This window comes from Tachysurus vachellii, chromosome 18 (genome assembly GCF_030014155.1).
Source record: "Tachysurus vachellii isolate PV-2020 chromosome 18, HZAU_Pvac_v1, whole genome shotgun sequence".
Classification (NCBI taxonomy): Eukaryota; Metazoa; Chordata; class Actinopteri; order Siluriformes; family Bagridae; genus Tachysurus; species Tachysurus vachellii.
The window spans coordinates 17236305-17264261 of NC_083477.1; the positions used below are offsets into that span (position 1 = coordinate 17236305).

At 37.5% G+C, this 27957-nt stretch overlaps 5 protein-coding genes and 1 non-coding gene across 6 annotated transcripts; 2 read left to right on the forward strand and 4 right to left on the reverse strand.

The window, feature by feature from the left end:
- Positions 1-268: 268 nt before the first annotated feature.
- trnal-aag (transfer RNA leucine (anticodon AAG)) lies at positions 269-350 on the reverse strand. The gene has a single exon. It is a non-coding gene; the product is annotated as a tRNA-Leu (tRNA).
- A 372-nt stretch (positions 351-722) lies between these two features.
- On the reverse strand, positions 723-4560 carry aurkb (aurora kinase B). Its single transcript, XM_060892254.1, has 9 exons — positions 4395-4560; positions 3970-4008; positions 3305-3350; positions 3148-3190; positions 2760-2948; positions 2389-2527; positions 2159-2307; positions 1888-2062; positions 723-1473 (listed from the first exon to the last, which is right to left on the reverse strand). Exons 1-9 carry the CDS (start codon positions 4398-4400, stop codon positions 1291-1293), a joined length of 969 nt encoding a protein of 322 aa, XP_060748237.1. The 5' UTR covers positions 4401-4560; the 3' UTR covers positions 723-1290.
- Positions 4561-4916: 356 nt separating this feature from the next.
- tmem107 (transmembrane protein 107) lies at positions 4917-9608 on the reverse strand. Its single transcript, XM_060892617.1, has 6 exons — positions 9422-9608; positions 8792-8908; positions 8070-8137; positions 6703-6803; positions 6457-6553; positions 4917-5501 (listed from the first exon to the last, which is right to left on the reverse strand). Exons 2-6 carry the CDS (start codon positions 8876-8878, stop codon positions 5432-5434), a joined length of 423 nt encoding a protein of 140 aa, XP_060748600.1. The 5' UTR covers positions 8879-8908; positions 9422-9608; the 3' UTR covers positions 4917-5431.
- Positions 9609-11417: 1809 nt separating this feature from the next.
- LOC132861675 (F-box/LRR-repeat protein 12-like) lies at positions 11418-15135 on the reverse strand. The gene is made up of 4 exons (XM_060893216.1): positions 15018-15135; positions 14604-14679; positions 12942-13166; positions 11418-12711 (listed from the first exon to the last, which is right to left on the reverse strand). Exons 1-4 carry the CDS (start codon positions 15116-15118, stop codon positions 12025-12027), a joined length of 1089 nt encoding a protein of 362 aa, XP_060749199.1. The 5' UTR covers positions 15119-15135; the 3' UTR covers positions 11418-12024.
- A 283-nt stretch (positions 15136-15418) lies between these two features.
- Positions 15419-19619, forward strand: leprotl1 (leptin receptor overlapping transcript like 1). The gene is made up of 4 exons (XM_060893063.1): positions 15419-15536; positions 17848-17923; positions 18116-18302; positions 18588-19619. Exons 1-4 carry the CDS (start codon positions 15521-15523, stop codon positions 18702-18704), a joined length of 396 nt encoding a protein of 131 aa, XP_060749046.1. The 5' UTR covers positions 15419-15520; the 3' UTR covers positions 18705-19619.
- Positions 19620-21202: 1583 nt separating this feature from the next.
- Positions 21203-25870, forward strand: LOC132861433 (protein FAM184A). The gene is made up of 7 exons (XM_060892952.1): positions 21203-21408; positions 23466-23602; positions 24209-24438; positions 24662-24862; positions 24939-25082; positions 25162-25255; positions 25735-25870. The coding sequence occupies exons 1-7, from the start codon at positions 21318-21320 to the stop codon at positions 25771-25773; spliced, it is 936 nt and encodes a 311-aa protein (XP_060748935.1). The 5' UTR covers positions 21203-21317; the 3' UTR covers positions 25774-25870.
- The last annotated feature ends 2087 nt before the right edge of the window (positions 25871-27957 follow it).

The following is a 27957-nucleotide window of genomic DNA, read 5'->3' on the forward strand; positions in this document are numbered from 1 at the left end:
TGAAAAATACAAGCTAAAGTTAGCTGTTATATGGTTTCCATATGTTTTTCGTCTCTTTCTCTTCCACATAGTATTGGTTCTTTTGCTGCTCTAAGACATTAGATTCCTCTTAATGATGTGTTTACTACTTACTTCATATAGTCTGAAGTACAGAAAAGTATAGTACAGAAAAGGGAGACTGAACAAGAAATATTTGAAAACTTAAATTAACTTGTTTAGAATTAATGAGAATAAATAATCTTAGTTTTACTGCAGAGAAAATTCTACTTGGCAGCGGTGGGATTCGAACCCACGCCCCCGAAGAGACTGGAGCCTTAATCCAGCGCCTTAGACCGCTCGGCCACGCTACCTGTACGGAACAGCCTCGGAAGTATACTATTACTAATTAGTATTTAGTATTCTGCATACTATTTTATAGATTAAAGAATAACTGTAGATCCAAGTATTTAAACATGAATTATAATTGGATCGGTTTGCGTTATTGAGGTGCGAATTAAATCTATTTAAAATAAAATAAAAAAGAAAAACTCTGACCCTATTTTTAAAAAGCACAGGTTTAATGACCCACTAAGTTCCCTGATCTTTATTCACTTTTCAGGTTGAGGTAAATTCTCAACAACCTTGTATAAATAAAGTGATACCAAACACCTTTAAGAAACCTCCATGAAGCAGAGGAAATGGTGAAAGTATAAAGTGTTATTGAAAACAAAAGCACACGTGTGTTCAGTATTTTACACGTTTTTATTTAAACAATAAAGAATGACATTCTAAAACTGGTTCCATATAGAAAAAAACCCACACACCATACATCATGTTCTTCACTAGTCAAGGCTAGAACACAGCCCATAAAAGCTCTAAACACATAAAAATGACAAACAACAGTGTATATGATACATATATTTGTGTTAAAACAAATCCAGCTACCAGCAGTGCTGTGGAGAGAAAACACTTTAGTTGTACTCTCTATTATAGACCTGCTGTTGCTCCACAACTACTGGTCTATTTTGATCTTTTCCCATTAATGGAGTAGTAGGGACCTTGTCAGTGCAGAGACAAGGAAGGCTCAGTTGTTTAAACACACACAGACCATGCAGGAGCCATACTTGTGAGGAGGGAATCTTGATCCTCATGCCCACTTTTCCTGTCTGCTATGTACACCTTAAATGGTCAGACTGATGCAGAGTCTACTCATACATAAAAAAAAAAAAAAAAACCTACTCATCTGCATCAACATATTCATTAAATGTTTTTTTTATTAAACAGATAAAAAGCATCACATAAGAATTAAGGCTAGTGTGAAGGAGTGGGTTTGGGCTGACAGACAGGGGGCAGAACTCTGCGGGAGTTGGTCTTCACCCATGGGTGCTCCATAACGCTCTTCAGGGGCAGACGCATGGAGGGACTGTGTCTCAGCAGCTTGGAGATCAGATCACGAGCACCTTCTGAAACCACTTTGGGAAACTGTAGATCCACCTAGTAAACAAATGTCAGATAAATATGATATTCATACCTGCAAAGAGTTTTATTAAAAGATGAAACTTAGTATCTTTAGAGAATCATTCACAAGCCTCTAGTGACGTATTTGTGGTCAACGTTTTGTAGGTTTAATGTCTTTACAGGAAATATTTAAAGTGTGAAGCAGTTATCAGCATCAAGTTGTTCATCATGAACTGATACCACTGTTTGGTTGATAGTTTTCTTATAACAGCATACGTTCTGAAGTGTTTAATTCCTCTAACAGCACAATAATGTCAAGAATAACCATTACATTTCCTTTGCCTTGTTGTAATAGAAGTGTAATAAAAGACATTGTGCTGCTTTTAGAACATCAACCTCACTGCAGTAACAGTTCATGACACCCGAACATAAAAAGAAGTGTTTGCACACCTTGGTGATGCGTTTATATGTTTCCGAATGGCTGGCCGTCTCAAAAGGTGGATTTCCCACCAAACACTCGTAACACAGCACACCGATGCACCACAGATCCACCTTCTCGTCATGAGAATGCCCTTCAATCATCTCAGGAGGAAGATAATCCAGAGTGCCACACATGGTGCGCCGTCTACACACAAACTTCAGATCAAATCCCTGCTTCTGTTCTTAAGTACTTAATTCATTTTTGATTCTCTGACATGTTAACCACAGTATGGATGGTTACCGTAGCGACGGTGCATGAACAGACCAGCCGAAGTCCGCAATCTTAAGCTCTCCTCTGAAGCCAAGTAGCAGATTCTCAGGCTTTATATCACGGTGGATCACCTTCTTTTCATGACAGTATTGAAGAGCATCTGCAACCTCCTCCATAAACTACACAAACACACAGAGTTCAGAACAGGTCTGTACTCAGAGTTAATTAGGTGTTAAATGAGAGATCATGTGGTATCTGACCGTGGCTGTGCGCTGATCATTGAAGCGGCCACAACGTTGGAGCTCTTTGTACATCTCTCCACGTGGCGCATACTCCAGAACCAGGAACACGCGTGATGAATCGTGGAAGTAGTTATAAAAGCGCAGGATGTTCGGATGTCTACGTACAAGACAAAAATGTGTATTAATAAAATAATCATAGCTCATTAATAAAATAATTTCTTATTTCAGAAGAAAAGGCAGAATCCATCGAGTTAACACTACATGCCATAATGCTGCTTTCCCCATGCAATTTATTTATTTAAATATTAAAATTACACCTTTTCACCACAAGTCAAATATTATTTCAAAAGGCATGGCCATCATAGACTCAGACAGAACACTACACCTACCTGAGGTGAGATTGGATTTCAATCTCTCTCCTGAGTTGATGTTCCACTCCTTCCTTTTCCATTTGTGATTTAAAGAGCACCTTCAGCGCCACAATGACCTTCAGCTTCTTTTCTCGTGCTAAATACACGTTCCCAAACTTGCCTTTTCCCAGCGGCCGACCAATATCAAAGTCATCAATTGAGAACTTCCTGTATAAAGGGAATCAGTTTACACGTTAAGTCACAAACTCATTGTTTAAAGAAAAACAATATGAACCAGAAGTCAAGTTTACAGATAAAAATCAACCCCTCAGAGCCTGCCAAGAAATAATCATTACAGTAATGAATAAACCCAAGGAAAGTCATCGTTGCTTAGAAGATTTTTATTCTACACAGACACAAAACTTACTTCTGTGAGCTGGGCTTCACTGGGACTCGGCCGGGACCAGTGCCTATTAAAAGAGAAAAAAAAACCCCACTGCTCATACAACAAATACAACAACAATACAAAGAACAACAGAAGGTTTTATAGAGTCTTCACAAATTTCAAAAGAGTTGAGTATTACCCATGACAGCTCCAGGGTTCATCTCGTCTCTGAGCGGTCTGACCGTCTGTCAAACACACACACAAAAAAAAAGTTAGAACAACTCGTACATTTGTCCAGCACTTCCATTTATCTAGCTGGAAGGTATTCGAAATAAGGGTATTAAAATAATTACGCTCCAATGCACACAAGCATGTCGTATACAAGTGAATCATGTACGCTTTACATTTCTGGCATTTAGCAGACGCCCTTATCCAGAGTGACACAGTTATTTCAGTTTATACTGATGAGAAATTGGTGGTTAAAGGGCCTTACTCAGGGGCCCAGCAGTGGCAGCTTGGTGGACCTGGGATTCAAACTCATGACCTTCCGGTCAGTAGTCCATCACCTTAACCACTGAGCTACCACATCCCAACCTGAACATTATTTATACAGTATGCACAATTACTTACACACTATTTAGTTCATGTATTCTTTCACCCTTTCTCTTTCTAGACACTTGGTCTTTGGGTGGATTTGCATAATAAACTAAGACAGTGGTCAATTTCACTAATTTTTTTTTGGTGTGTAAACATTTCACAGTGTGCATATTTATACTGAAATAAAACATTTCTGTCTCCTGTTTCTTTTTTCATGCCCCTATTCAGCTCTAGTGTCTTGCCTTGAACATGCATGTTGTTTATTACCTGTGTGAGGAGGTTTCTGGGTTCACGGTTCTCCTTGTTCTGGAAACACAAATGAAACCCATTAACTACATAAATGTTTATTATTATTATTATTATTGTTGTTGTTATTATTATTATGCTCGTGCAAATAATTAACTTTGCTAACTGAGACGACTAGCTTGCTAGCTACTACTTGAACATCTCCAAAACACGGTCATAAATCGTATAACGCGTCAACACAACCCTCTAAGACTCGAATAATACTAATAACTAATAACCAACCATTAATTACACACACATTTAAAATAACATTGTTGTCGCTCCGCCATTTTATAACGTCTTTAACGGTTTAAATACCGCAACAAACAGCTTCATTCTCGCTTTAACACCAACACGAGACTTTAAAACCTTCAGCATGTTATACGTTAATACGTTAACTCGTTTACCTGCATGCTTCCAATAGTGTTTAGGGGGGGAAAAAAAATCTGACTTAAACCATCAATTTCTTTGATAGCGTTAGCATTAGCATTTGTTACTCTCTTCGTCCCTGGACAAACCGCCAACGGTTCAAAAAACCTACGTCACTTCCTCCTGCCCGTTGATTGGCTAACTTGCTTCCTCGGCGTGAGAGAATGCCAGTGGTTGAGTTGTTGAGCTTAATTCTGATTTGATTGGTCGAGATAATGTAGGCGGTGGTGGAAAAAGTTCTTTCTTGTAATCTGATTGGCTGGTAGAGATTTCGAGTTGTGTTGCTTTGTAAATTATTTTATTACTTATGGATATAAACTTTATTTATTTCTTACTACATGTAAATGAATTATTCTTTTTTTTTATTGGAAAATACGTCCTGCTTAAAACAATAATTAAACAAACAAACAAACAAACAAACAAAAAGTCAAACCTAACAGGTTTAATGTACACATATATATAGATCTCTATCTACAGACATATACAGACATTTTCATTTGTCAAATATACAGTATGTCATTGATTATGGTGCTGTTTGGAAGAAGGAAACAATCAGCACAGTTAGCTTGTTTGTTGCTAACAAAACACACACACACACACACACACACACACACACACACACTTTATACCTCAAGCCCATGGAGGTTGAAAATCCAGCGATCCGCGCTCTAACTTCCCTCTTTCAACTTCAGAGTTGTCAATTTTAGCATTATACATGAGACATTAAAATTCACACTGGAACAATACTGACAAAAATTGTGTTTAGTCATCCATTCACAAATGATCCAAGGCTCTTAATTAAAATAATCCCCAAATAACTGCTAACGTGATTTGTTGAATGATGAAATGGAAATTCCACCAGCTTTGTGGTCTTTAATGTTCAAATATGAGAAGTCAAACCATCTGATCTGAATGATCCACCAATGCTGATGCTGCATCGATCATTATAAAGTTACAATAATAATAAAAATACAGTCAACATTATGGGGAATACAAAGGACACGGATTTAAACCTTCACATCGGCTTTTTCTTCAGTCCGAACACAGCGATGATCAGTGCCAGCTCACACAGGGCAGGAATGACACTGAATAAAAGAGAGAATGAGAAAGGGATCTTAATTGTTCACTGCACACAAACTACAGTGAACAGTATAACTTTCAATGTGTGTCATTCCTTATGATTCAGAACTATACGATGATTAATGGTTCAAACCCTCCATGAAAGAATGCGATCATGTGACCAGCACAGATTGGGATGTCTGGTGTTCAATCAGTGCAGCTGCATCTAATGCATAAATAATAGAACAATGTTTTCCATGAAACATCACAATGTACCATTACTTATGCATTAAATGTAAATGATTGAGCACCAGACATCCCAATCTGTGCTGGGCACATGATTGCATTCATTCATGGAGAGTTTGAACCATTAATCATCGTATAGTTCTGAATCATAACGAATGACATGCATTGAAAGTTATATGTCAACACAACCACATTATAACTACTAAAAAGAGCTCTTCAAGGAGCTTTTAAAATACACTCGCTTCACTCTGCTGTGATCTACAGTGCTCAAGATAGTGGATGCAGAACGCAGGCATTTTAGCCAAATCTGGAGCTCTATCTGGTCCTGAATGGAGAGACAGGTGTTAAGTTTCAATTCATCATTTTCCTCAGGTCAGAGACTATTTTCAAAATTTTTAGGGAGAATTAAAGTATTGATTTATTAATTTCTAAAATATTGTAACCTGTAATGCATTTCTGTACGATTTTAAACTTCTTTTCATAGCAATTTTTATTCTTATTAATTTTTATTTTTATACTCAATCAAAAATTCACATTTTGCATTGTTTATGATTCAGAAATGTAAAATTTTCATTTCTAATGTTCCATCATTAAAACATCAGTTTAAAATAGTCTGAAAATCAAATTGAATCAATTTGTGAAGACAGTATCGGGAATCAAATTTGAATCATCGCTGATCAATAAAAATTCTCTACATCTATTAGCAGATTGGCACGTGGTGGTGTTCTTGCAGACCTGCAGAACGTGAAGATTATCCAGTAAACCCAACATTCCCACTGCTGGGTGACAAAGAAGGACAGAGCGACGGATGCGCTGCAGTGACACGCCATAGCTGGAGATAAAAGCTCAGGAAAAATGTGCCACTGGAACTAGTCTAGGTTGATCTAGCCTAGTTTTTTACTTTGAACTTGTCCATTCCTGTGTCTGCTGAAAATAGATAAGTTTGCTTAAATGTGATTAGTATGACATCAGTAAGGATACACAGTACTCCTTGGTTACCGTTGAACATCGAGACACCGGAGAAGAATCCAAACAGTTCAATGGCAAATAGACACAGAGTTACTGATAGAGCGATAATCAACCTGTGGGGGAAAAAAACTGAGTCACTCAAAACTCAAAATTGAAGTTGGGTCTAAATGTCCGTTTTGCTGATAATTGGAACAATATCCTTTTCACTAGCACTTCAACAGATCACTAGGCTGCAGGTATTGTCGTGTAGCAAACATTTTCCTGTCAGAATTTTGTATGTAGACTTAAGTCGCCACGGATACAAAGCGCTAGCTAACAAAATACAACCTGACAAAAAATCTTAGCATAGATTTTGGTGAAGCAGGATGACATTAGTAATAACATCAAACAAATGAAATCAAGAAGCTCCTGCACTTTACTAAAGAAATAAAAACTATTATTCTAGAATATTATCACACAGTTATGTTCAACATTTTCAGCCCAAAAAACAAGTCAAAAAACATTTTTTCCCTCAGTCCTTGTGTGTTTAAACAAAGTCCCTGTAATGCACCTGCATTTCTTATGTACTAACATTATCCTCTTCTTTACCACCTTTGTGATATAACTTGCAAGAGAAATGGTTCTCTACATCATAATCACACTGTCTGCGCTTACATGTTAAATTTATTCGTGGGGACGTAATTTTTAAGCTGTTTCATTCATTCATTCATCTTCTACCGCTTATCCGAACTAACCTCGGGTCACGGGGAGCCTGTGCCTATCTCAGGCGTCATCGGGCATCAAGGCAGGATACACCCTGGACGGAGTGCCAACCCATCGCAGGGCACACACACACACACTAGGGACAATTTTCCAGAGATGCCAATCAACCTACCATGCATGTCTTTGAACCGGGGGAGGAAACCGGAGTACCCGGAGGAAACCCCTGAGGCACGGGGAGAACATGCAAACTCCACACACACAAGGCGAAGGCGGGAATCGAACCCCGACCCTGGAGGTGTGAGGCGAACGTGCTAACCACTTAGCTACCTTAAGCTGTTTCAAATTGTCTAATTTCCATAGTGTGAACGAGGGGCGGAAGCATAACTCCGGGCCCAATGGGCTTCTTTCAGCGCTTGTTTTTCGCAGTTACAATAATTTTTGGCCACATGGTACGTGTGGTGATTGTGAAACATCTAGAAGCTGTATAGCAACATATATCATTATTATATTGTTGGTTACTTCAAAGAGTTAAGTAGTATTTGTACAGAATTTAGTAAAAATGTAGGAATGACCTGGAAAAGATGAACATTTGTTGGTACACAGTATGTCATGGTGTTCTGTGACTTCTACCCCATAATCTTAAGTAATTACTCTACTGTATATTAATGTTGTTTTACCGGTTGTCCTCAGTTGTGTACTGCTCCTCGGTGAAGACCAGCGGTAAGCATGATCTAACATTGTTTTCCTGTAAAACACAGTAACGTTGAGATGATATGACATCACGGCCTGGGATGATCACTTCATATCCAGAGCACGTCTAATGAGAGTTGCTAACTGAAAGTTACACAAGTATCATTGAACGAATTCTGTTAGTGACGGCTTACATTACAAGGGGACTTGCACAGAAGACCCTTCATAGAAATGGTTTATTTCTTTGATATGGAGCAGTTTCTTGTGAAAATATGTTTATTTGGCATTTATAGAAGGAGTCTCCGGTTTCAGTAGTAGAAAAAGCTGCTCTTTTCAGTGAAATCTTTAGGTTGTATTATCGTTTTGTATTATTAACTCAGAGAGGGAGAGAGAGAGAGAGAGGGAAAAAAGGAGATTGTGAAATGACTATATTTAACTATTAGAATAAGTAAGTGATAACAGGAACGTAACATAAAGGGATAAAAAACCCATCTTGCTTAAATAAAAGACATTAATTTGGTCTGAGACGGATACAATTTCTTTGGATGTGTTGTACTAGGAAAATTATCAACAGTAACTCAAATTATCAACTTGATTATTTTCTTATAACAGAATGCCACAAAGTGTTTATCATTTTATCAGTTTTACAAAATGGTGAGAAATATAGAGACTAGTGAATGTGTGTGTGTGTGTGTGTGTGTGTGTTTACCCTGGACCAGAAGATGGTGATGACCATGACAAGGTGAGCAGTGAGGATGAGAAACCGAGCTGGGACGAGGCTGTTAATCACTGACATGTCCAAAAACTAAAAGCCAACAGGATCATTCTGGTAAAAATAAGCAAGCTGACGTTACAACCATTATTGCAGACATTAAATACACACCCTCATGACGACAGTATTCCATAGTGGCAACGTCGTCTCTTAGAAGGATCATTTGCAAAATAGGAAAATCAGGAATGTTTGATAAAAAGATGACATGATGAATAGCTCAAGGTGTTGATCTCGATTTGATCTCGCATCTGTGGGATGTGCTGGATAAAGTCTGATCACAAATGGCAGGACTTAAAGAATCTTCTGCTAACGACTTGGTGTCAGATACAAGATAACAGATCTGATTTGGTGGCTCAAGGAGGATTTACATAATATTAGCCTGGTGAATTTAATGCATGTATCTAAACAGCACCAAATATCAAGTATGAACATGAATAATGAGCTATAATAATTACGCAGACGTTCATATATTCGTTCACACATTAATAAACACACACAGTATTTTTTTATGCATTGAAAAACCTCTTTAAATGAACAGCTAAAGCTCTATTAGGGTGACAAACTTACCAGGTTAGATTGCACTAACACTGAATATGATTAGATTAGTTTAACTTCTTCACATAGACGCCGTTACTCCATACTCCATGTCATGACATTAAGATCTTTCACATTTCTTTCACAACCAAAACGGAGTATTTAAGAACAGACTTAGCCGAAAGCGTCTCTTCTACCCGTTACTACAGCAACACTATTCTGTTCCTCATGGACAATAAGGTGCTTAATGTGAACACTAACTCCCCCTGCTGGACTGGAGACGCTTGGAGACTCACAGCTAGTGTAAAAATCTATAGTGGGTTTAAAGAAGAAATAAAAACCTGCAGCTATAAAAGTGACCCTGAGAAATTATGTCAATAAGAATGAAGCTTTGACATAAACTGTGAGGTAGTGATTTTTTCTTTCTTTACTTCCTTCTTTCTTTCTTTCTTTCTTTCTTTCTTTCTTTCTTTCTTTCTTTCTATCTATCTTTCTTTCTTTCCTGCCGTCCTTCCTTCTTTCTTTCTTTCCTTCCTTCCTTCTTCCTTTCTTCTTTCCTTCCTTAGTGATTCTTCCTTTCTTTTTCTTTCTTTCTTTCTTTCTTTCTTTCTTTCTTTCTTTCTTTCTTTCTTTCTTTCTTTCTTTCCTTAGTGATTTTTTTCTTTCTTTCTTTCTTTCTTTCTTTCTTTCTTTCTTTCTTTCTTTCTTTCATTACTTCCTTCTTTCTTTCTTTCTTTTCTTTCTTTCTTTCTTTCTTTCTTTCTTTCTTTCTTTCTTTCTTTCTTTCTTTCTATCTTTCTTTCTTTCCCGCCGTCCTTCCTTCTTTCTTTCTTTCTTTCTTTCTTTCATTCTTTCTTTCCTTCCTTCCTTCTTCCTTTCTTCTTTCCTTCCTTAGTGATTTTTTCTTTCTTTACTTCCTTCTTTCGTTCTTTCTTTCTTTCTTTCTTTCTTTCTTTCTTTCTTTCTATCTATCTTTCTTTCTTTCCTGCCGTCCTTCCTTCTTTCTTTCTTTCATTCTTTCTTTCCTTCCTTCCTTCTTCCTTTCTTCTTTCCTTCCTTAGTGATTCTTCCTTTCTTTTTCTTTCTTTCTTTCTTTCTTTCTTTCTTTCTTTCTTTCCTTAGTGATTTTTTTCTTTCTTTCTTTCTTTCTTTCTTTCTTTCTTTCTTTCTTTCTTCATTCCTTTCTTTCATTACTTCCTTCTTTCTTTCTTTCTTTCTTTCTTTCTTTCTTTCTTTCTTTCTTTCTAGCTTTCTTTCTTTCCCGCCGTCCTTCCTTCTTTCTTTCTTTCTTTCTTTCTTTCATTCTTTCTTTCCTTCCTTCCTTCTTCCTTTCTTCTTTCCTTCCTTAGTGATTCTTTCTTTCTTTCTTTCTTCATTCCTTTCTTTCTTTCCTTCCTTCTTTCTTCTTTATTTCGTTTCTTTCTTTCTTTCCTTCCTTCCCTTCCCTCCCCTCCCTCTATATTTAGTGCTTTCTTTTATCATCAATAATAACTTTAGTGGGGTCACGGTGGCTTAGTGGTTAGCACGTTCGCCTCACACCTCCAGGGTCGGGGTTTGATTCCCGCCTCCACCTTGTGTGTGTGGAGTTTGAATGTTCTCCCCGTGCCTCTGGGGTTTCCTCTGGGTACTCCGGTTTCCTCCCCCGGTCCAAAGACATGCATGGTAGGTTGATTGGCATCTCTGGAAAATTGTCTGTAGTGTGTGATTGCGTGAGTGAATGAGAGTGTGTGTGTGCCCTGTGATGGGTTGGCACTCCGTCCAGGGTGTATCCTGCCTTGATGCCCGATGACGCCTGAGATAGGCACAGGCTCCCCGTGACCCGAGGTAGTTCGGATAAGTGGTAGAAAATGAATGAATGAATGAATAATAACTTTATAAGCACAAATTGTATTTAGAGTCAAAATGCTCAAATACCCCCCCCAAAAACAAACAAACAAACAAACAAAAAAAAAACGCATTGATCTTAAAGACGTGTTTTTATGCATTACATCATGGAATGAACGGTCATTTCATTTATTTAGTGGGGAGATCGACTGAAGGTTCATCCCAGAGTCAGAAGATTACACACATGCTGCTCGATCACTTTATTTAATATAATAGTCAATATAAGAAGTAAAAACTATTGAATCATTTAAAAACACACCAGCATTATTTTATACACAACTCTTTGTCTGATGTAAACTTATGAGGTTTAAAGTCAATATATTATCTCATCATGCTACATCATTGTCATATTCAAATGTTCAAATCCACAACACAGTTATAAAATAAAAGTATATTACAGCAAATTTTATTTTTCAGGATACTTTGTATAGTTATTTGGTTTCTTCTCAGGTTTGTTAAAAGCCTATAAATAATTCATTAAGCCGTCATTAAAATACTCATTCTATGGAAACCTATTGTTAGTAGGCTTTCTGTGATTGGTTGAAATACATCTTACATCCAATTGGCTACTTGTTGCTAGGCAGATTTGAGTGAATAATGTAGTTTGTTAATATTCTCTGCCTTCGATTGCTTTAAATCCACTGTACGCAGGTGAGACTCTTTCTAAAAATACTGCAGCTACTTTCCAAAACCTTGATTCATCTCGTAATGGTAACAATGACAGTGATTACTATCTCACCCACCCCTACGTGTCAGTCTGCACCAACTATAACGGTACACTGTGTGAACATCAGATTGCATTTGGGCAGCAGGTTGGACAGTGCTTGTCTGAGTCCAGGCATCGGGTCATTTTCATTCCTTTTATCCCTTTCGCTGTCTTTTCTTTCTGCCTCCGTTGCAAAGTCCACCTGCAGGAACTCAAGGACACGCAGCTCCTTCAGCGTTCCACAGCTACGCAGCACCAGTGTCTCGGTGAGTCTGCAGCCATGCAGCCGCAGCCAGCGCAGCCTGACCAATCGGTTGAGGCAAAGAAGACCAGGAGCAACCTCTCGCCCACCAAGCGCTAGTCTTTCCAGCCCAGCCCAACCATCAGCCAGACCCAGCGCTGCCATCTGCTGCCGACTAAACCCCTCCAGCTCCAGGTGTGTGAGGCGTGTTAGAGCATGTGGGCCAGGTGGAGCACAGCCCTTCAGTCCTGCCACCGTCACACGCAGCACATCGCGCAACTCCAGACGCCTAAGACGCTCCCACGAGCTCAGACTCTTTAAGTGCTGGTCTGTGAATGATGGCACATTGTCCAGAATAAGTACTTCAATAACACAACTAGAGGAAGAGGTCTGAGATTCTTTCCCTGAGCCATTTTGGTCAGTTTGTATTGGCTTCAATGGACTCTGGGTAAAAAACCCAGGTGGGAGTTCGCAGCTGCGCAGTTCTAGCACCTGTAAAGTAAACATGTACTATACTGTTATTATGGATACAAAAAAAATTAAACCAATGACAGTTAAATATGGTTGACAGTCCAATCACATGATTAGACACATAACATGACTAGATCACAAGATTCCCACATTTTAGCTTGGTATTTAAAAAAAATACTATGTTAATAACATTAACTAACTAACCAACTTTTTAATCTCAGCTTCAACCTTACTGACCCAGTGGTTATTACCTGTAAGCTAGGAGGTAATAAGGAGCAGCTATGCAGGCCACGCAGGTCTGTGTGAGTGAGAGTTAGTCGGCGGAGTCGGGGGCATTTGGAGCTCAGAGTCTGCAGCCATGGTTCAGAGAGGAACGATCCTCCACGTGAACTCTGCAGCAACCCACGCAGGTGTAGAAAACATACACCACGTCCCAGATACTGCCGCAGTAACGTCCAGAGCACCCGTGAGGTCACCTAACACACACACACACACAAATTCATAATGTAACACTTAAGAAACATTTTAAACACAGAGATAAATTCATCCTGATAAAGTGTTTAGGAAAAGGAAATTTCCAAAAGCTCCTGCATCTTTTCCCCTTCAGGAGTGAACTTTCTTTATGTCAGAATCAGAACAAGAATCGGGTTTATTGGCCAAGTGTGTTGACACACACAAGGAATTTGGTTCCAGCTGTTTGTGACTCTCAAAAGTACAGACATAAATAACATTACACTATACAAACTATACAAGACAATGCAGATGATGAGATACAATATAGACAGAATGAGTATTAAATATGAATATAGAATATGACTGATCAGTTATGTACATAATGTTTGGGAGTGCAAATAACAATATTGTGCAATATTATGCTTTTTGTACAATATATAGCAGCAGTAGTGTGTGTAATATATACAGATGATGTGATGACTGACAGTTTTGATAATGCAGTACTTATAGATATGAAGCAGTGAATATAATTATGGTGAGTTGTTGATCAGGGTGATTGTCTGGGGAAAGAAACTGTTCCTGTGTCTGGCTAAACATGGCACAAAAAGTGTTTGTATAACTAACTATACTTTTGTATGTAAAAGGTTGAGCAAGAAGAGTTTCTTCCTCTAGAATTCAGTCTAATCGTTAATCACTGGTGCAGTTTCAAACAAAGCCACATAGATGAAGTAAAAGCTTGGCCTCAAAAAATTTTAAGGGATTTCCTTCTAACTTTCATTTAAACTTGATCTCGACGGCTTCTCTCTTTGGCCGTGACTCGATTGTAGCTGAATCCTGGTCTTCGTACTTGACAACAGTGGAAGGATTTCACCACTTTTTTTTTAGACTAGAAAGCGTTCAGATAATAAGACACAAACTTCACACTTGCCATGGAGTCACTCATTCATTCATTTCTTGAACCCTGAGAGAAATTTCCGTGTCACTTTGTAACCAAAACATAGTTCTCACTCACTCACTAATTTTCTACCGTTTATCCGAACTACCTCGGGTCACGGGGAGCCTGTGCCTATCTCAGGCGTCATCGGGCATCAAGGCAGGATACACCCTGGACGGAGTGCCAACCCATCACAGGGCACACACACACACACTCTCATTCACTCACACACTCGCACACTACGGACAATTTTCCAGAGATGCCAATCAACCTACCATGCATGTCTTTGGAACGGGGGAGGAAACCGGAGTACCCGGAGGAAACCCCCGAGGCACGGGGAGAACATGCAAACTCCACACACACAAGGTGGAGGCGGGAATCGAACCCCAACCCTGAAGGTGTGAGGTGAACGTGCTAACCACTAAGCCACCGTGCCCCCAAAACATAGTTTAGGTATAAAATTCACAAACATAAGACACAGGACGGGGTAAAAAATAAATAAATAATAAAATAAAGAGCATCCTACCCTTTTCCACGTGGAAATGTCCACTGTTCTCCATAGTCTCTGGTCTTTTATTAAAGCTCTCCATCGCTTACACACTCTACACATCAAAATAACCAATCAATCAAAGACATACTCAAATTTTCACAAACCTCAGAAAACTCTTTGTTTATTGTTTTTATTGCAACTTCCGGTTGTTGCACCAGAACAACTTTTATGTCTTCAAATACATCCGATGTATTGATAAAACAGTCATTAACATAATACCTCTTTATAAATCATTAATGATAGTTTAATCGTTTTATTTTTTATTTATTTATTTTTTTTTTACGTATTTATTTACTTTGTAAACGTTACAACCGCGTAAATCTATTTAATAACCAAAACTACTTGCGGAAGTCAGCTTTTAAACACATCTTTACATACATTTCATTTTACCTTGCATTGCGAACGAGTTCTTGGACAGTTAAGTAGGATAAAATTTCAATTAAAATATTTTCAGGAAAATAATCCAGAGTGTAAGTTGTCACAGTGGCCATTTTAGTAAACAAATCCCTCTGCGACCCGGAAGTATAATATATGACAGAATCGGTGTATTACATATTTGTAAATAACTGAAAAATGCTTTTTTTATTTTTTTTTAAACATTTTCTTTTACCTAAAAAAACACAAAAAAAAGTCAAAGAATGATTAAGCTTTTACAATAAAACATTTCAGACATCACGTTAACGAATGAAAACTTTTACAAAGTAAAAGAAATAGCCGTCTAGCGCGTGCGCACGTTGATATACAGTATCGCCGATCGGCAAACTATCCCACACCGGAAGTGCTCTATGAGTGTGCTATGTAAATCAACTCCAGTTTGTTCAGGTCTTCTTGTGTTGAGACATATTCGGAGGAAATCCCTGACATTCCGAGGGTTTTTTTTTTATGTAGCTGCAATGGCCGGTATTAAAGGTGAGTACGTGATTTAATCATTTGCGATAACGTGCATTATTTATTTGACTAGATTTAATTGTTGATTAACAGCAAGGAGGCTCTGAGAGGAGATGGTAAGGATAAAGTTAGCTTGTTAGCTTGGTTGCTACGTTGCTAGCAGCATAGTAGCTGGTAGTATAGTATCATTACTTTGAAATCATAAGAATTTTTATTTAAAATAATTTTTATGTCGTTATAGTTGCAATTTCTGCAGTCTAATCAGAAACCTTTTTATAATTAACGCATTTATACGAACCTAATTATTATCTAATTATTAGTATATTAGTTTATTATTGTTTCCTGAGACGTACACGAGGCGTTATTAATAAATGGTTTATTAATAGGTTTATATAAATGAATAAACTGAATGTGGAATCATCTGGGACTTTCCTGACAGTGTAATGTGTGTAAAAGCTAAATACTACTGCGGTTCATTGCGTTCGGCATTTTCCGTCAGGTCGGTGGACATAACGGAAATAGCCGATCTGACAGAAGCCGTTATAATTGTCTAGACTTTTAAAGTAAATGGAAAACACGTGTCTTCTGCATTAAGGGAAATATTGTACTATTGTAACACGATATGGGTTAAGATAAGCTACTCAACTATGGTTTAAATAACACAATTCATACTTGTAAAATTATTGCAGATGTGTACAATTATCCTTCAACTTTATTATGAGTCGACATTCAGAAAACGTTTGGACTTGGCAAAATATCTCGCCTTGCCTTAATATCTCTCACCAAAGACGAACGAGTCCCACTTTTAGAAAAACGGTTTACTCACAGATGGAGAAAAATGCATTTGCACATAATGCATCCCTTTGCCAGACTGAAACGCCATTAAGGCTTATTACATCTGAAGAGTTATTTGATACGTGTTATACTAACAATATGCTGCGTTATCTGTAGAAAAAGGGCCGGTAAATAGTACACATTTCCTCACAAATGGAAGAATTGAGTGTCATTCAAGCAGTTTGTCAATGTCTACTGAGATTAAATCTAAAGATTGAATGCTTAATAAAAAAAAGAAATACATAACAATAACACCAGTTTATATTTAATACACAGCTGAGAGCTTTTGTCGGAGGTCATTTCACGGTGACTTGCTGCAGAATCATATGATGAATCATGTGAATGTTAAACCGACTTCATCCCATGAGCAGTGCAAAGTCAAAATGTTTCTCAGCTCTATTGGGCACATCATGTCTTATTATATTATATATATGTCTTATATCTGCTATTACACCTATTTCCCGATGGAGATCAATAAATCCCATTCATTTATGGATTATTTGCAGCTGCGGCTTGTTAATTAGCTGATTATCTAAATTAGGTGTATGTGAGCAGTTAAAATACTGGACTCCTGCCCTCTGCATTCAAGTGAGAAAAAAAAATAAATAAAATATATATATATATATATATATATATATATATATATATATATATATATATATATATATATATATATATAATTACTCAAAATGTAACTAAAAACATATGTTTTTTTTATATACTAAAGGATGATTTATAATGGAGATATTAAACACTTTCTCCTGAAAAACCCTACATGATTACATCTAGCTTCGCTCATTAAGGAGCAGTTCAACAGTAAAGTCGGAGAGACAATTCAGTCTTGTCTTTTCTGAGAAAGGTGTATGTGATTCTTCTTTGGTTTTTGATCTAAAAAGGACTTTAGAAGAATAATGGACGGAGTTTCAAATGCTGCACATCTATTCCACTAACATTAGGCTGACTCATGGTTTGTCAGAAAGCCTAATACTCATCCAATCATCAGCCAGTCGACATATTAGTCAGCATGTGGACCGATTTATGTATGTGAATATTTTCCAATATTAAATAACCAATAACCAACCTTGAAAACCCTGCCCTCTTCCTCCATCTCACAAGCTCTTAGTGATCTCGGTTTCACAAGTAGTTCCAGGCCATATGGCTGGTGATACTATTACTATTATAATGTGGCAAATCCAAACTAATCCTACAGGTTTGGTCCGACCTTTCTTCAGTTCCCTGCTAATGTCTGGAGTTTAAAAAATTAACATATGAAAACTAGCTTTCTAGCTCTTCAGCTTCTGGTCACATGATCTTCCTTCAGCTAAATAGTTTGCATGTGATTTGAGTCTCTGTACCACAGACAGTTTATATCACAGCTGAAAAAGCTGTTCATTTACAATCCAATGGGAAACAGGTAGAATAATATATTTACACTATGTAAATAAGATAAGGCAAATATTACTTAATAGTTATCTGTCTATTTCCTCTTTATGTTCAGCCCTGATCAGCCTCTCCTTTGGTGGAGCCATTGGCCTCATGTTTCTTATGCTTGGCTGTGCATTGCCTGTGTATAAGTGAGTATAATTTTGTAACTTCAGCTTGGAAGATATATTCAATACATTTTCAATACTACTTGTTTACACAACAAAGCATTCACATCCTTCTAATGCTTGAGAAGGTTTATTAATCAGGGTACACTTCATAAATGTTCTAATAGCCATCATATGAACACCACAATGATGATTGTTGTGTTTGTGTTTCTATAGTGAATACTGGCCGCTCTTTCTTCTCTTCTTCTACATCCTGTCCCCTATCCCGTATTGCACTTCTCGTCGCGTGGTGGATGACACAGACTCGGCTAGTAATGCCTGCAAAGAACTGGCCATTTTCCTCACCACAGGGATTGTTGTGTCTGCGTTTGGCCTACCCATCATATTCGCACGTGCTAGTGTGGTAAACATTGCTTTTCTACGTTTGTAGCAACATGTCACTACTGCTTACCCCAGGCATATGTCAATGATTATGCCACTATCAATTTGTGCCATTTTTTCTTATAGAAGTTGTTTGTTTATTCTTTATAACACTTTGTTCTGGTTATGTTTAAAGTCACCAACAACTGTGAGGTCACTAGCATTATGACCGTTACATGACAAGACTGAGGAAGGGACCGTTATTCATGCCTTTAACTTGAATGTTGCATATGTTTATTGAGTAATTCATGAATACTTGTGTCTGCAGATCGCATGGGGGGCCTGTGCGCTCGTCCTGACAGGAAACATTGTCATTTTCGGCACCATTCTTGGCTTCTTTCTCGTCTTCGGCTCGAACGACGACTTCAGCTGGCAGCAGTGGTGAAGCGGAGAACTGTTTTTAATCTACATACATTGTTACCATGGCTATTGCCGGGGTTCTTATTGTCGTCTTTATTATTTATAGTGACTGGCCATCCGTATTAAGAGGAAATCAGTGCAATAAGTTGTCACTGGGATCGGTTTGACCTCAGAAGGTTTCAAGGTTTCTAGTTTTTTTTTTTTTTTTCTGCACGCATGATCAACGCTTTTCTACAGAATGTAGAATGTAAAATGCCATGGAAAAAATAAGCTTCTATGGATAGAGAAGTCTCTTGAAGTCTGACAGACTATCATTTGGAGCACGTCCTTTAGCTTTAGCCTTTAGCTTGGTGAATCTGCTGTGTAATTTTTTTTAAGGTTAATCACTTTTCATGTAATATGGTTTTGGTTGTAATTTATTCACATACAGTACATTGTATTCTGCCACTGTTACATTGTAGGCAGCAGCGCACCATCCCATAAACCAAAATGCCAGAGCCATTTACTGCTGTTCCAAATGCCTGAACAGTGCTCTATAAATGTGTACATATCACGGCCAGCTTTCCTAAATGATTGTTTGATAAATGTCTAGTCAAATAAGACAGAATAGTGTACAGGAGCTACAAAGCTCGTTTTGCTAACAAGGTACTGAGTACTGACTAGCATCATGCTAACTGTATTTAAGCCTGTTTCAAAATTTTCACCTGTGTAAAATTAACAATGTGGTGTGTGTATTTATATATATATATATAGTGATTATTCACTACACAGATAGCTAATGATGCTAATCATTCTAGAAATATAGCATTATGCTAACTGTTATCTGAAATCATCTCTCGCTTCAAATGGCATTATATAGTACTATTAGCACATCTATTATTTAATTTAGTTACTCTATAAATGACTGTATTTGCAAATCCAAATAAATATCTAAATATGATTGTGATCCTTTCAGCTTTAACATAGTATATTTTTACCTCAGTCTTAAAAGACTGACAGAAAACTGAGGTAAACAAAGTGATTAGCATGATGCTAATTAGTCTAGTCTGAACGTTTGTAACGAAGCTGAGAGAAATATAAGCATTACGCAAACTGTACTCTCAAAATATCACACGCTGGCTTTAAGCAGCATCAGCATAAGTAATATTAGCATAAGCACATAAACCATTCAATATAGTCGTAAAGTGAGTCTGTATTTCAAAATGGCTGCTGCTCTGTTTTTCATCAGTGAGGTCATTTGTGTCATGCAGTGTCCACACCGTACAAGTAAGCTTGTTTAATGTTAACACCGAAGGGGAAAAAAAACAGTAATGATTCACATTTCACAGTTAGCTTGAAGCTAATAATTTTGTCTTAACGACATGTACACTGGAGCTATGAGAAAGATGAGCATTATGCTAACTAAATCATCAGCATGTAGTTTCTTCATAGGCATTTAGTACTTGTTAGCTTGATTAGCTTTGTAGCTCTTGTGTGTATACTAAAGAAAATTTGGACACAACGTGGCTTGGCTTACTCACTTATTGAATTTGTGGAGTTGCCTTTCAATTTAATTTGAATTTTTTTTTCCAGAAACAAAGTGAGGTAATGACAAAAGTTGAGTCTGAAAACTTTTGGAAGCAGACATTTGCTACATTTTTTTTTCCACAATATTTATTTATTTCTCTGTTACTGTGATGTTTAACTGTAACCGTGTAATTTTTAAATTATTTGTATTTATCAACCCTTTTTGTCGTACATTAAGTTTCAGTGTCACATTTCATATTTTCGCCAAAGGGTTCTTTAATTTAACAAGTTGCTGTAATTTGTGTGTTTTGTTTTATTTTTAAAAATTTTTTTGTTCGTGTGTGAGTAAAATCTGTTTTTGGTCTCAGACTTTGAGATGAAGTAGAAGACTAGCTAAAAGTTTCAATTCAAATGTTTTGCTTGTTTAACCTTAGGTTTCATCTAGATGTCTAGCTGCTTAGTTAAAAACATTGTAGTCATTTTCTTTTTTCTTCTTTTCTTTTTTTTTTTTTTTTTTTTTTTTTTAAATAAATGCCATTTTTAAGCAAAATCTCAACTTTTCCTGTTCTAGAAAACAAATAAAAGTAAAACTTTTTTTTTTTTTTTTGCAATCTTTATAGATGTCAAAGGAAACATTTCAGGGTCTGTTGGTGCAAAATGCAAGAACCTCATCACTCTATCGTAAAATAGAGGTGTCTTGTGCACATGTTTATACTGAAACACTTTTGATGTCTTTCATGAATCTGGTGCTAAATGCTATGTTTGCCTATATGCGTAATTGGGCTTGAGTAATGACGTACAGAGTTTTAAGGTGTTTCTGTGAGGAAAGAGAATGTGCAGCAGAATGGAAAGTCCCCATTACATGTACATGCTAGCTACAACATGCTTGTGCTGCCACTAGAAAGCTACATAAAGCTTTCAGATTATCTGCAGGCAAATTCTAGGAATGGAACAGCCTCTTTTGTGCTCTCTCGCTCTCTCTTTCTCTCTCTCTGATGGGGTTTGGGGTGTGAGAGAATTTCATGGCCTGAGGCAGCCACAGCTCCATCTGGAGCTTGTTCTTTTTCCTTCTCAATAAAAAGATAGAGCGAATAAGTGAAGCAGAGAAAAAGAAAGATAGCAGTGCAGGGTGATGAGGAGGTTTTTTCGAGTGCAGAGAGATGAAGATTACAGTCAGATTCAGTATCTTACAGCCAAGTGCAGCCGTTTGGCACAGGAGAAAGGTAAGACAGGGAAGTATCACTCTGTAGTCTCAAGTTATCCATAGAACTATAAAAGGAAAATTAGAGGAAGTTTATTATCAATCTGTAATCATTATATGATTAACAATTCACAGGGATTAGGGGCTAAATGTATTGAATGTGAAATCCTAAGTTCTAAATAGCCTTTTTACTGATCATGTACTAAATGCTGATACTTAAAGGGGAAACATGTTAAATGAATGAATCGTGGTGACAGGAACACAGGTATCATTGCTAAACAATGATATCTGAATAATATACAAATGTATATTTATATATATATAAAAAAAGTAATAATTAGGTTTCGTGTTACTGTCATGCTAAGCTATAATAAGCAGTGTAGTGTTTATAATTTAGAGTAATACAAATGCAGGGATGATGCTAATTAACAGGCAACAAACAACATGCTAATGAACAACCTAAAATGAAAACAAGTAATATGCTTACAAGATTGAGAAAAAGATATGTTTCAACAACTTTAGCCAGAAATAAGGGACTCCAGTCATATGGCGACTCGAGTCAGACCTAAGTCGCAAATTTGAGACTTGAGACTTGCTTGACAAATATTAAAAAAAGTCGACTTGACTTTGACTTGACATTCATTACTTGAGACTTACTTGTGACTTGCACATGTGTGACTTACTCCCACCTCAGACTTTAGCAGCTGTTTTCTAAGTATAAGCTAAAACTTTTATGAAAGTGTGCTGAAGAAGAAGCACCAGACCTACTAAGCACACAGGGTTAATTAAAAAGAAATCCATCCCCCATTAGCTATAAGAAATAAGTGATGCCTGTCTTTGCTGGACTCTGAACACTCAGGTGTTCTAATGGTACTATTATTTATACTAAATCTGTGAAGCTGTATCATAAGAGTAAAACTGTAACTGACATTTGAATAAGAACTGTTGATATTTTATATGGTATGTGGTATTTAACTGTTTTGAAGTGTGTGTGTGTGTGCCTTAGAGGCAGAAAGCTGTTGCATAAAATATCATGAGGTTGACGCATTTGACAGAACAAACAGACGCTCTTTACCAGCCAAAAATGTTAACCCTTCTACTACCATCAATATCAGATACACTGCTACTCCGCTACACCTTTCTAGCATCCGTCCTTATGTACAGCACAGTTCGGTACCTTGCGTAATTAACTATTTATTTATCTAGATATTTATCTGACAAAGGATCAGATGAATAGAGCTAGAAAATCTTCTTTTTATACAATGCTAGACAAAGACAATTGTAGCAGACAGAGAGAATAGACAAGATCCATCCATCAGTTTGGAAGGATATTTCCCGTACACAGCCCACTTCAGGTTGCCCCATAGAGTTTTAGGTGGATTTGGTCATTTGATGTTCCGTTCCTTTGTTGCTTTGGATGTATACTTTGAGTCATTGTCATGCTGAAAGCTAAAATTCCTTTTTAGCTTCAACTTACAAGCAGACATCTAAAGGATCAACTGGTATTTGTAGCGATTCATGATTTTCTCCACCTTAATAAAATCCCCAGTTCTGGCTGAAGAAAAGCAGATCTAATGCATGATGCTACCACCACCATGTTTTTTTTTTTGTGATTGATTCTTTCATATGTTATAAAAGGGTGTATATTTTTGCCGTAAATGTAATCTCACATTAAAGACGGAAACAGTTCTATCATAACTGATTTTGGTTTCATTACCTGATTAATCTTAAAATCTTATTATTAAAGCCTGGCTTTTATCTAGTATGTAATACTATATGAACCCAGTGCTTTAATTAAGTTGATTAATGACTAATCTCTGGACATTTATACCATATGACTATGACATGCTTTAAAGGAATCAAGCAGGGATTATAGAAAAATAATAGTAGCACAATTATAGTTGTATTTCTTTGGTCAAAGGAGATATCATGTGATGAAATTTCATTAGTTGATTGCTTAAGGTTTTAACTGTATGGTTCTTAAATCTCTCTCGGTTATACTTTGCGTAGATGTTTGTGTTATAAGGAGTGTGTGAGTGTTTGAAAAGAGAACCATTTTGTGTGTGTTTATGTGTGTAGCCGCAATGGAGAGAGAGTGTGTGGTATCCAGAGAGCGAGTACGGGTCCTGCAGGTGGAATTGGAAGCTGTGTGTTTGCAGCTCCATCAGAAAGAAAACACCATCCAGGAGCTAGTCGAAAAACTCCAACACCAACAGGTACCTTCTGGGAAATGCTGGGAAGTATTTGTAATATATATTAATGAATTTTATAGGCATTTACAGCCTGCTAATATGCTTCTAACACAAAACAGTGCAACAAGAACTGTAAAAGCCAAATATAGAAACCTTAATAGGACAGATGTGTGGGACAGATATGTGTGTGAAGAGCGTCACTGATGGGTTTGGACTTGTTCTGCTTAATAAATGCAGGCGGTTAGGTTCATATCTACAGGCATGTGAAATAGACAGGTCTCTTTATCTAGGTGTTTAAATACGTATTAAAAATAGCCACACAAAGCTACTTGTGTTTGTTCTCTGTTTTATGAGAAAGGAATGATGGTAATGAAAAGGCAAACTTTACTTTATTATATATGGAATGCACACTGTGGAATGCAGTGTGTGTGTGTGTGTGTGTGTGTGTGTGTGTGTGTGTGTGTGTGTTTGTAATAATACTGTATTATTAAAGTATGTGCATACAATGTTACAATGTTACTGTACGTAACGTAATGTAATGGTACGTGTGTGAACTTTTTATACTTCACATATAAATGTAGTTCTGAAAAGTGTGTCTTAGTGTGCTTTTGTGTGTGTTTACATGTGTAGCACGTTGTCAGCGCAAGTGATGCAGCACTGTTATCTGTTCACTTGGAGTCAATAAACTCAGAACTGCAATACCTACAGTCCACTGAGAAGCAGTTAATAGGCTTTGTGGAAGAGCTCCACCAGCAGGCCCTGCATGCAACTAAAAAGGCAGAGGGCCTGGAGGCGCAGCTCCATCAAGAGGCCCAGCTTCATGCCAAGCATAGACAAAATCAGCAGGAAGAGCTTGAGAGGTACCCTTGTTTACACAGCCCATTTTAACATTCAAATTACTCTCATTTTTGCTTAGACAGTTAAACAGTATGTTTGTTTTTATATTTCATGTTTGATTTCTTAATCCGTGTGGATCTACATGAATGACTATGTACTTTGAAATTATGTGAGTGATTTATGTGAGTATGTATTTGTACAAAATGTACCTACCATATTGTCTGTTATTTTATTGTGATTTGTCAGTAAGTCACATGACCTACAGGAACTGCAGAAGGCCCATGATGCATTGCAGCAGGAGCTAAGTGAACAGAACAGTGCCCACAAGAAGACAGTGATAGAACTGCAGCATGAAAACACAATCAGCGTTCACAAACTCAGAGAGTTGGCCGAGCAGGTCGAGTGGTTGTGTGAACAACAACGCAACTGGATATGCTGCATCAAAAGGTGTGTTTATGTGAATATGTAAATAATTATGTAGTGTGTGTTGCTGTTAATAGTAACTGATATTTTGTGTTTGTAGGTTTAAAGACTGCCTGAATGATGAGAAGGAGGCCCTGGTGCTGCAGGTGAACAGGCTACAGGAAGAATTGCTTGATCTTCGAAAGAACACAAAGTCTGAGGCAATCAGTAGAGAAGATACACTACCGAAAGTGCATTGCAGCAGGTAACACAAACAAATCTTTAAATGTATAGGAACTGAGGAGTGAAAAGTGAGACTGTATATTTTAAAATATTTTCTCTAGATGGCACGTAGATGCCATGTTGGATCTGCAGGTCGAGGCAGATAAGTGGAAAGAAAGATACCAGGAACTCTTTAACAAATTCACATCACACCAGGTACACGCACACACAAATAATATTTATATAACTCATATTCTGTAACAGGGGCACGGTGGCTTAGTGGTTAGCACGTTCGCCTCACACCTCCAGGGTCGGGGTTCAATTCCCGCCTCCACCTTGTGTGTGTGGAGTTTGCATGTTCTCCCCGTGCCTCGGGGGTTTCCTCCGGGTACTCCGGTTTCCTCCCCCGGTCCAAAGACATGCATGGTAGGTTGATTGGCATCTCTGGAAAATTGTCCCTAGTGTGTGATTGCGTGAGTGAATGAGAGTGTGTGTGTGCCCTGCGATGGGTTGGCACTCCGTCCAGGGTGTATCCTGCCTTGATGCCCAATGACGCCTGAGATAGGCACAGGCTCCCCGTGACCCGAGGTAGTTCGGATAAGCGGTAGAAGATGAATGAATATTCTGTAACAATTATCATTCACCTTTATGAAACACCCAAAATAAGTTGTTTAAAATATAAAATATATTTTCAGGTGGACTGTCATGAAGATGGATACCTAAAACCACCATGATGTTGACTGACATCCTGCACTATTTTAAAGTCATTACTACTGCACAAGGGACAATTCCTAACTTGTGACCTTTAATAAAATAATGTCTGCAGATTTATTTACACCAGCTTTGTTTATTTATTTTTTTCAGATATACAGTATGAGCCATATTCTTTCAAGAGTTTAATCCCTCCAGTGTTTTATTGTGTGACACAGAACAGACAAATTAGCTAATTTTTACACTTTAAACACTCCAATATTTTATACGCTTCACCATTTTACACACTCTATTATTGTATATGCTTTATCACTTTACACACTTCAATAATGTATATGCTTCATCGCTTTCCACACTTCAGCACTGTATACGCTTCACCAATTTACACACTCCAATATTGTATACACTTCACCACTTTACACACTCCAATACTGTATACGCTTCACCATTTTACACACTCCAATATTGTATATGCTTTACGACTTTACACACTTCAATATTTTATATGCTTCACCACTTTACACACTTAACTTCTTTACACATTTTAATATTGTATATATACGCTTCACCACTTTACACACTTAACTAGTTTACACACTTCAGTATTTTATATGCTTCATGACTTTACACACTTTAATATTGTATAGGCTTCACTACTTTACACACTTTACCACTTTCCACACTTCCATATTGTATGCGCTTGATCACTTTACACACTTCACTTCTTTACACATTTCATTACTGTATAAACTTTACTACTTTTCACAATTTTGCACACTTTATGCCCTTAAGTATTTTGAACACTTCACTGCTTTACAGTTCATAACTTTAGAAACGTCCATACTATAAACACCCCACCATTATGATTACTTTACACAATGAACTATATTACAAACTTTACAATTTGTTATTAATTTACATACTTCCCTATGTGACACAATTCATGATATTTACAGTTTTAATTTAATTAATTTAATTTAGCAATTTACTTCAATTTGCTTGGCTTTACACTCTTTCAAATAGAACTATCCCACACAATTCTTTACACAATTCACTAAACACTTTTTAAGCACGGGGGGCACGGTGGCTTAGTGGTTAGGACGTTGGCCTCACACCTCCAGGGTTGGGGGTTCGATTCCCACCTCCACCTTGTGTGTGTGGAGTTTGCATGTTCTCCCCGTGCCTCGGGGGTTTCCTCCGGGTACTCCGGTTTCCTCCCCCGGTCCAAAGACATGCATGGTAGGTTGATTGGCATCTCTGGAAAATTGTCCGTAGTGTGTGAGTGTGTGAGTGAATGAGAGTGTGTGTGTGTGTGCCCTGTGATGGGTTGGCACTCCGTCCATGGTGTATCCTGCCTTGATGCCCGATGACGCCTGAGATAGGCACAGGCTCCCCGTGACCCGAGGTAGTTCGGATAAGCGGTAGAAGATGAATGAATGAATGAACTTTTTAAGCACTTCACTACATCTCACGCTTTGTACGCTTTTTGTAAAACAATTTTCTGCTTTAAACACTTTTACAAACTTCTTGACTTTACAGATTATTTTACTATTACATAGAATTCTTTACACATTTCATTTCAAACACACTTCTGTACATGATTAGCTACTTCGTTAACTTAGCGTTCATGTATCACTACATCATGCACTTGCACAATGTTGAATGTTGCGTACTTTGTACTTTTCTTCATCACTTCTAATAAATTTACACTAATTCTACAATTTTTTAAAGTCTGGCACATAGAATAGAAACACACACATACACACACACATGCACGATTTATACCCAGTCACCCAAGACAAACTCCACTACATATCACCTGACACACCCCTGTTTCCTGTCTGCATAAAACTACACCCAGAGTTACAGCAGTGTTATATATACACACATCATTATTCTAAAAATCCCACTCCCAGGTGAACAGAGACTTGGACACACACATACACACACACACACACACACACACACACATCTTGTATCGTCTGGCCCAAATGAACCATGCTACGATAATGAATGTATTTCCAGGTGCTTAAATCTGACCATGAGTTTTATTATGCTTTAGCATGAATAACTATTTCTAGACTTTTTCTTATTAGTGCATATTTTATAGGGCACTTCGTAATGCTGTGTAAAATAAATTAGAGCTCATGACCATTTACACATCAGCACTTGGGTAAAACATCTTGCTAGCTGATGATATACACACT